General features: G+C 37.0%; 1 protein-coding gene across 2 annotated transcripts in view; it reads left to right on the forward strand.

Annotated features, from left to right (window-relative positions):
* The window catches only part of MCMDC2 (minichromosome maintenance domain containing 2), a 48,810-nt gene that overhangs the window by 25,029 nt on the left and 14,276 nt on the right, over positions 1-9,505 (forward strand). For both annotated transcript variants that reach the window (XM_032296245.1, XM_032296246.1), the window contains 2 exons: positions 265-444; positions 4,499-4,641. In XM_032296245.1, the coding sequence (XP_032152136.1) occupies positions 265-444; positions 4,499-4,641 (323 nt within the window). The remainder of the gene's footprint in view (positions 1-264; positions 445-4,498; positions 4,642-9,505) is intronic.

Consider the following 9,505-nt stretch of genomic DNA (forward strand, 5'->3'; position numbering starts at 1 on the left):
TGCAGTAAGCCAAGATCATGCCATTGCACTTCAGCCTAGGCAACTCCGCCTGAAAAAAAAAAAAAAAGAAAGAAAATAGTAAAGAGACTTTAAAAAATCAATCACCAAAAAGTTCCCAGATTGTTCAAAAAATACCTTAAATTATAATTAATATAAATAACTTTAATAATAATAACATATAATAATTACTTTGTAAGTAATTATTTCAAAATTGTGAAAATTACAAAGTTTAATGTTTGCCTGTTCCCTTTTGGTTTGATGTAGGATTGCAGTTTGATTCCTGCTAACCTTGTGGAGGCATTTGGTTTATTGATTAACTGCAATGAGTCATCTCCCTGCCACCCATTTCTTCCTACTGTGCAGCATACTTTGAAGAAAGCCATTAATCCTGAAGGGCTGCTTTATGTGGCTTCTAGACAATTTACAACTGAAGATTTTGAAAAGGTAAAGGTAAATAAAACAGTTACCCAGAAGCCTGTGCTAATGTTTCTCAGTTTATATAGAAGTCCTTTGAACGCTGGATTTTCTTTATTGAGGATTCTTTTATTCCAATTTGGTTACAGCTTTTAAACATTTTAAAAACGTTGTATAGAAGTTATTTAGGGTTAGGCTGGTGTGGTGGCTCACATCTATAATCCCAGCACTTTAAGAGGCCAAGGTGGACAGATCACTTGAGGCCAGGAGTTTGAGACCAGCCTGGCCAACACAGTGAAACCCCGTCTCTACCAGAAAATACAAAAATTAGCTGTGCATGGTGATGAGAGCCTGTAACCCCAGCTACTCAGGAGGCTGAGGCAGGAGAATGGCTTGAACCCAAAAGGTGAAGGTTGCAGTTAGCCGAGATCGCACCACTGCACTCCTGCCTGGATGATAGAGTTAAGACCCTGTCTCAAAAAAAAAAAAAAAAGAAAAAGAAAAAGAAAAGAAAAGACCAAAACCTAAAATGCAATAAAATAAATTTTAAAAATTAAATAAAAAATAAAAATAAAAAATAAAAAAAAAATAAAGGAAGAAATCATTTAGAATTCTTTAGGACTATGATTAAACAACTGTGTTAGGTAATGAATATTAAAATTTTGAGTTTATTCTTTGTACCATTGTCCAAATCAGCATAGCTGAAAGAATCTCAATGAAAGAAAATCAAAATAGAATTTTTCTATAGAAAATGGTAATAGGCTGCTGGGCGTGGTGACTCACACCTGTAATCCCAGCACTTTGGGAGGCTGAGGCAGGTGGATCATCTGAGGTCAGGAGTTCCAGACCAGCCTGGCCAACATGGTAAAACCCCCTCTCTACTAAAAATACAAAATTAGGCCTGGTGCCACATTCCTGTAATCCCAGCTACTCAGGAGGCTGAGGCAGGAGAATTGCTTGAACCTGGGAGGCAGAGGCTGTAGTGAGCCAAGATAGCACCATCACACCCCAGCCTGGGCAACAGAGTGAAAACTCTGTCTCACAAAAAAAAAAAAAAAAAAAAAAAAAAAAAAAAAAAAAAACAAGAAGAAAAGAGAATAATTATAATAGGCTATATAGATATACAGTTATTTACATTTTACCGTCTATTCAAAGGGATTTTCCTTAGATTAATGCCTTTGAGTCCTGACTTTAAGGGATATGTAGCGTAATTCACTGACATCAAAACATATATGATATGTTCAGAGAACCTGAGAGTAGGTGATGTAAATTTAGTAATAATTCTCATAGCTATTAAAGTTCCTCACGTATTTACAACTGGAACCTTTTTAACTACTCAAAATCTGTCCACAGTAGAGTTCACATGCCTGGGTATTATAGATAAAAGGCAGGGGATATCAGAAAGTGGAGGTCTATGAGTCATTAATTTTTTTTTTATATCTACCTTCCTTGTAAGCATATTGCATGAGTAAAAGGTTGAAACGTGAAATTGACTTAAAAAATGAATTCTGAGCATTGTTTATTCACATAGAATAAAAAAATACTATTTATAATATAATGAGGTTTTAGTTTTGGTTTTTATTGTATGAGAAAAAGGTAGTCTGTAGGAATTAGGGTACTAAATATAGACAAGCTAATAACCCTGAGAAATTTTGCCCATTTTTTTTCCTGAGAAACAAGCCAAAACAATCTAGATTATTAATTATTCAGGTATTTACTGAATACTTCACATATATGAGCCTATTTCTATTCTTTTATATTCTTTAGCTTATCATTTAATTGAGATAAAAACAAGATACATAAAATAATTAAGGAAAAATTTAAGTGCTAAGCTAAGTGGTGCTGACTCTAAGGTATTTTAGGAATTCAGAAAGGAAGATATCAATGTGGAATGCAGAAGCTGGGAAAACTTCATGGAAGAGGCTGGACATTAGTTGGGCTGTAAGAAAGGGTAAAATTTAGATGCACAAAGGATGGGTGTTCCAAGTAGAATTAATAGTTGGAGCAAAGACATAAAAGTAGAAATTAGTATACATGGAAAATGATAAGACCAGCTTGACTGGAGCAGAAATTGTATTTTGGAGTCATAGGTTTCATTTTTTGTTTTTGTTTTTGTTTTCTTTAACATATTTACAAAAAGTCTTGCACAAGCAGAAGATTTTATAGTTGGTTTGTCAGATTATGGAGAACAGTTGGAGTGAACTGTAAAAATAGTAAAAAGTGAAATAGTAAAAATGGTTTCTCTGGAAGATAAATGTCACACAAATCAGAGTGGATGGAATTTGTAGCAGCCTGAGCTCGCCAGAACACAGACTGAGATGGAGTTTAGTGTGCCAGTGTTTACTGGGGAAAGCTTTTGTGTCAATGCCTCCAGACTTTATAATGTTCTCTTCCACTTCTGCCTCAATCACTCATGTGATGTGGACTGTCCTGAGGTAATCCCTAAAGGAGCTGACAGCACTCTCAGTAGCTGGGGCAACAGGTCCTTTCCTGAAGGAGGATATTGGTGGCTCATCATCATGCCACCTTAGAGAGAACTTAAAGAGGGTTATTGATACTATTAATAGTAATTTTTTTTCCTCAAGACGGAGTCTTGCTCTGTTGCCTAGGCTGGAGTGCAATGGCGCCATCTTGGCTCACCTCTGCCTCCTGGGTTCAAGTGATTCTCCTGCCTTAGCCTTCTGAGTAGCTGGGATTATAGGAACATACCACCACATCTGGCTAATTTTTTGTATTTTTAGTAGAGATGGGGTTTCATCATGTTGGCCAGGCTGGTCTCAAACTCCTGACCTTGTGATCTGCCTGCCTCAGCCTCCCAAAGTGCTGGGATTACAGGTGTGAGCCACCATGCTTGGCCGGATTCTATTAATAGTATTATTATCCAGTTCTGAAAGCCTGGAGAGAGTTGTGGAGAATAAAGAAAATAAAGAAGCTAGGATATATCCAATCCAGGACATGTCCAATATAGGAAATGTCTATATACTTTTTTTAAAGTTATATTTAAAATGCCAATTTTAGGCCAGGCATGGTGGCTCATGCCTGTAATCCCAGCACTCTGGGAGGCTGAGGCGAGCAGATCACCTGAGGTCAGGAGTTCAAGACCGGCCTGGCCAACATGGTGAAACCCTGTTTCTAATAAAAATACAAAAAGAAAAAAAAAAAAAATTAGCTGATCATGGTGGGACTACACATGTAGTCCCAGCTACTCAGGAGGCTGAGGCAGGAAAATCGCTTGAACCCAGGAGGTGGAGTTGCAGTGAGCTGAGATCGTGCCACTGCACTCCAGCCTGGGTGACAGAGCAAGATTCCATCTCAAAAATAAATAAATAAATAATATAATATAAATTTTATAGTTAATAGCAACCTTTCCCGAGGTAGTGTCAGAAAAAAACATAGCAACCTTATTATAGTTAATTTTTCCTGTGATTATCTGAACTGAAAAAATAGAAAATAACTAGGATAGTAAAAAATCTGGAAATTATGTCACAGAGAAGGACTTTGGAATCTAGGAATCACTGACTCTGAAAGAAAAAAAAAAAAAAGCAGAAAACTAGAAAAACCAGTGATAATCATTGTGTTGTAGAATTATTCTCTACCCAAATCTTACTCAATCACTAAAGCCTACCTTCAAAGTTGACACAATGTTTTTCCTCATACCACGTGTTAAGTGTTCTATAAAAGGAAGGAAGGGAAGTAAGGAGAACAAGTAGCTCTAGGCCAATGAGAGAAAGTTTTAAGGAAATAAACTGTCAGATAATTAAAGCTATTCAAATGCAAATGAGCTTCTGAGGTAGGGGAGCCTTTCACTGGGAGCAAAGACCTTGTAAAGTCATTCAAACATACTACACAGAACATTTCTGCACTGAGAGGGAGGAAATTATTCTGAGTAAATTTTAAAATCCTTTACAGGTATAACATTGTGATTTAAAGTGTTCAATGACTTTGGGATGGCCGCAGACATTTACTCTTTTTTATGTAATAAAATATGCAAACTTTTAAAAATAAAGTGGCAGTATACTTTTGATTTTTGTTATAGGGATTCCATAATAAAGTTTGATTATCTTGGATTTTTCACTCTTTTTAGCTACTGGCTTTTGCAAAGAATTTGAATGTAGAATTCAGCTTGGAAGCAGAAAGAATGATTCATGGCTATTATCTAGCAAGTCGAAGAATCAGAACTGACTCTATATGTGGATCAAAACTGTCAGCATCTGCATTAAAATATCTGTAGGTATTTAATTCAAGATTTTAAAGTCAGCATTGACTTTCAAATGATATGTTTAATTAAATTACTAATTTATCTATTTCACTTTTTTCTCTGCTTGATTGCTAGCTGGTTGGTTTATAAATGACCTTGTTCCAAAAAGACTAAAGGCTTCACAATTTATTTTCTTATATCATGTTTCATCATTTTAATCTCTAACAATTTTTTTTACTAAATTAATTGTTATTGGATGCCACGTAGGAGATGTGTCTGAGAAAAATGCACTGATTTCAAATACAAATCCACGTTTTTAAAAATGTGGCCAGGCACAGTGGCTCATGCCTGTAACCCCAGCACTTTAGGAGGCTGAGGCAGGCGGGTGGCTTGAGCTCAGTTCAAGACCAGCCTTGGGGCTGGGTGCAGTGGGTCACACCTGTAATCCTAGCAGTTTGAGAGGCTGAGGTGGGAAGATCACCTGAGTGCAAGAATTTGAGACCAGCTAGGGCAACATAGTGAAACCTCATCTCTATTAAAAAACAAAAACAAAAACAAAACAAAACAAAACAAAACAAAACAGGGCAGCCTGGGTAACATGATGAAACTCTGTCTCTACACAAAATACAAAAAATAAGCTGTCCTGGCGGCAGGTGTCTGTAGTCCCAGCTACTCAGGAAGTTGAGGTGGAAGGATCACTTGGGCCCATGAGGTGGAAGTTGCAGAAAGCCTAGACATGCCACTTTACTCTGGCCTGGGCGACAGAGTGAGGCCCCCTCTCAATTAAAAAACAAAACAAAACAAAAAACCGGGCTCAGTGGCTTATGCCTGTAATCCCAGCACTTTGGGAGGCCAAGGCGGGGAGATCACTTGAGGTCAGAAGTTTGAGCCCAGCCTGGTCAACATGGTGAAACCCCATCTCTACTAAAAAAATAAAAAATAAATTAGCTTGGCATTATGGCACACGCCTGTTAGTCCCAGCTACTTGTGAGGCTGAGGCAGGAGAATTGCTTGAACCCAGGAAACAGAGGTTGTAGTAAGCCAAGATTGCACCACTGCACTCCAACCTGGGTGACAGAACGAGACTGTCTAAAAAGAAAAGTAGCTGCATCACAGCTTCACTGTGCTGTGATGTAGCTGTATTATAATTTAAACAGTCCCCTATTGATAAAATATTACTTTATTTGATATAGTATTAAAGTATAGTCTCAAAATAATTATGAAGTAGAACCAGGAGTAAAATAATTTATTAAATAAATAAATATATTGTTAAAACTGCAATATAAAATAAGACAGATGACGAATTGGCAGAAAATGTCAAGTATAAGTCTGTAAGATTTAGATATGTTTAATTAATTTCCCTAACTGTATATTTATCTTCACAGAGCTGAAAAATGCTAAAGATAAGCCAAGTAGAAGTCAACTCTTTGATAAATGTTTTAAAATGGTAAACAGAATTATATGTTGCCTTCTGTTTTCTGAATATTTAAAATACTCATATCAAATTAAACTGTTTGCTTTATTTATTATATTATTATTATTATGAGATGGAGTTTCACTCTTGTTGCCCAGGCTGGAGTGCAATGGCGCAATGTTGGCTCACTGCAACTTCTGCCTCCCAGGTACAAGTGATTCTCCTGTCTCAGCCTCCCAAGTAGATCAGATTACAGGAATGTGCCACCATGCTTGGCTCATTTTTTTGTATTTAGTAAAGATGGTGTTTCACGATGTTAGTCAGGCTAGTTGCGAACTCCTAACCTCAGGCGATCCACCTACCTCAGCCTCCCAAAGTGCTGAGTGGTGTGTGCCACCACTCCTGGCCACTATTTGCTTTAAAAGTTCTATTTTCTTATAATATTATTTTCTCTGTAGTAAAAATATTTTGTATTTGTAATTCAGTTTACATATGAGTATGTTGATTCAAAAATAGTTAATTTTAATATGATAACTCTACTTTTTCACATTGAAGAAATAATAAACATGGTTTGTGAAATAGCAGAGTAAATGAACCCCTAGCTAGAAGAGTGATAAACCTTGAATTTTTCTCCCATTTCTACAGACAGATACCTAATCACAAGCATCTTTGGTTTTCTAGAGAAGTGGAGCTGAACAATACTTTCTTTGTCTCTGAAAGGCTCTATACATATTCTATCCGGGTTAACATTTTTAGAAGGATCTTGGATGACGACATCAAAGACATGATAATTACATTTATAAATGAGCAATATTGGAAAGAACTTCATAAGCTTGAATTGTGATCTTAATCTAACAAGAAGAAAGTTAACAGGATAAATGTAAAGCTCTCTGTTAGAAGCCTAGACTGCCTAGTATCAGTGTGAATTGATGAGAAAATGGTAATGTGGCTTAATATGAAAAGATATGAAAAGGATTTGGTATTTCATTCTTTTTATGTTTAATAAGAGTAAATAATATAATATGGCTATTAAAAATACTGAGAGTTGCGGTCATATTAATAAAATATATATCACGAGCAACAAAACGCTAGTTATGCCTCACCTCTACTGTGGTGGTCAAATCCCCTGTCATACTGTACGACATGAGGTCATGAGGAGAGTAGCCAGCATGGTGAGGAGCTGAAAATTATGTCTCATAACATAGGAAAGGAATTAGAAATATTTGGAGGAAAGAAAACCTGGAGCAATAGAAAAGTTATCTTTGAATATCTGAAGAGCATCATATTAAGAGGTCTCAGAAAACAGAACAAGAGACCTGTGGGTAGAAATTGCAGTGAAACTAATTTCAGCTTAGATTGATAGAATCTTGGTTATAGTTAGTTATAGTTATAGTTAGTTGCAAAACTTTCAAATGCCCTTACTTATCTCCCTTTTGTAGCTGAGTTTCAAAAAATCTTATACATTAAATGATTTATGTAAAGCCATACAGCTAGTAAATTCCAGAGACTCGGCCTAGGTTTTCTGATTCGCAAGTTCAGCAATCATTCAGGTACATCACATTTGCTTAAAAGAGATCTTTCAGGTAATGGAAGCTGGTTGAAAAATTAAAAATAAAGGAATGGATTGCCTCATGTAGCCATGAATGCTAGGAGAAGTCCAAAAGAGATGGGAAAATGAATAGCCCAGGATGTTGTACAGAAAATTTAGTTTTCTGATGAAAGTTTGAACTTTGAATTCTAAGATCCCTTCCAACGCTGAAATTGCAAACAAACATCTTGCAAATGTATGAGGATTTTAGATAAATGAGGGACTAAAAGCAAAAGTCAAGGATTTGTCTGTAAAAGATATTTAGTTAGATTAATTTTCCCAACTGTGTATTTATCTGAACAAAACTTGGGGAGGGGAGTGTGGAATGATAAATGAATGCCAGGATGAAAACCAACTCTTTTATTGTTTTTTTTCTTTGAGACGGAGTTTCGCTCTTGTTACCCAGGCTGGAGTGCAATGGCGCGATCTCGGCTCACTGCAACCTCCACCTCCTGGGTTCAGGCAATTCTCCTGCCTCAGCCTCCTGAGTAGCTGGGATTACAGGCATGCGCCACCATGCCCAGCTGATTTTTTGTATTTTTAATAGAGACGGGGTTTCACCATGTTGACCAGCATGGTCTCGATCTCTTGACCTCGTGATCCACCCGCCTCAGCCTCCCAAAGTGCTGGGATTACAGGCTTGAGCCACCGCGCCCGGCCTTCTTTTATTGTTAATAATATTATACTCTAAGTTATGGGGTACACATGCAGATCTTACAGGATTGTTACATAGGTATATACATGCCATGGTGGTTTGCTGCCTCCATCCCCCTGTCATCTACATTAGGTATTTCTCCTAATGTTATCCCACCCCAAACCTCCCCACCCCCAGCTATCCCTCTCCTAGCTCCCCAACCCCCAACAGACTCCAGTGTGTGATGTTCCCCTCCCTGTGCCCATGTGTTCTCATTGTTCAACACCTACTTATGAGTGAGAACATGTGGTGTTTGGTTTTCTGTTCTTGTGTCAGTTTGCTGAGAATGGTGGTTTCCAGATTCATTCATGTCTCTGCAAAGGACATGAACTCATCCTTTTTTATGGCTACACATTATTCCACGGTGTATATGTGCCACATTTTATTTATCCAGTCTATCATTGATGGGCATTTGGGTTGGTTCCAGGTCTTTGCTATTGTAAACAAGGCCTCAGTGAACATACATGTGCATGTGTCTTTATAATAGAATGATTTATAATCCTTTGGGTATTTACCCAGTAATGGGATTGCTGGGTCAAATGGCATTTCTATTTCTAGATCCTTGAGGAATCGCCACACTGTCTTCCACAATGGTTGAACTAATTTACACTCCCACCAACAGTGTAGAAATATTTCTGTTTCTCCACATCCTCTCCAGCATCTGTTGTCTCCAGATTTTTTAATGATCGCCATTCTAACTGGTGTGAGATGATATCTCAATGTGGTTTTGATTTGCATTTCTCTAATGACAAGTGATGATGAGTTTTTTTTAATATATTTGTTGGCTACATAAATGCCTTCTTTTGAAAAGCGTCTGTTCATATCCTTTGCCCGCTTTTTGATGGAGTTGCTTGTTTTTTTCTTGTAGATTTGTTTTAGTTCTTTGTAGATTCTGGATATTAGTCCTTTGTCACATGGGTAGCTTGCAAAAAATTTTTTCCCATTCTGTTGGTTGCCAGTTCACTCTAATGATTGTTTCTTTTGCTGTGCAGAAGCTCTTAAGTTTAACTAGATCCCATTTGTCTATTTTGGCTTTTGTTGCCATTGCTTTTGGTGTTTTAGTCATGAAGTCCTTGCCTATGCCTATATACCTGAATGGTATTGCCTAGGTTTTCTTCTAGGGTTTTTACGGTGTTAGGTCTTAACGTTTAAATCTTTAATCCATCTGCAGTTAATTTTTTTTTTTTTTTTTTTTTT

The sequence above is a fragment of the Sapajus apella genome, unplaced genomic scaffold (genome assembly GCF_009761245.1).
Source record: "Sapajus apella isolate SASKATOON/1434 unplaced genomic scaffold, GSC_monkey_1.0 scaffold35, whole genome shotgun sequence".
In the NCBI taxonomy this organism is placed as follows: Eukaryota; Metazoa; Chordata; class Mammalia; order Primates; family Cebidae; genus Sapajus; species Sapajus apella.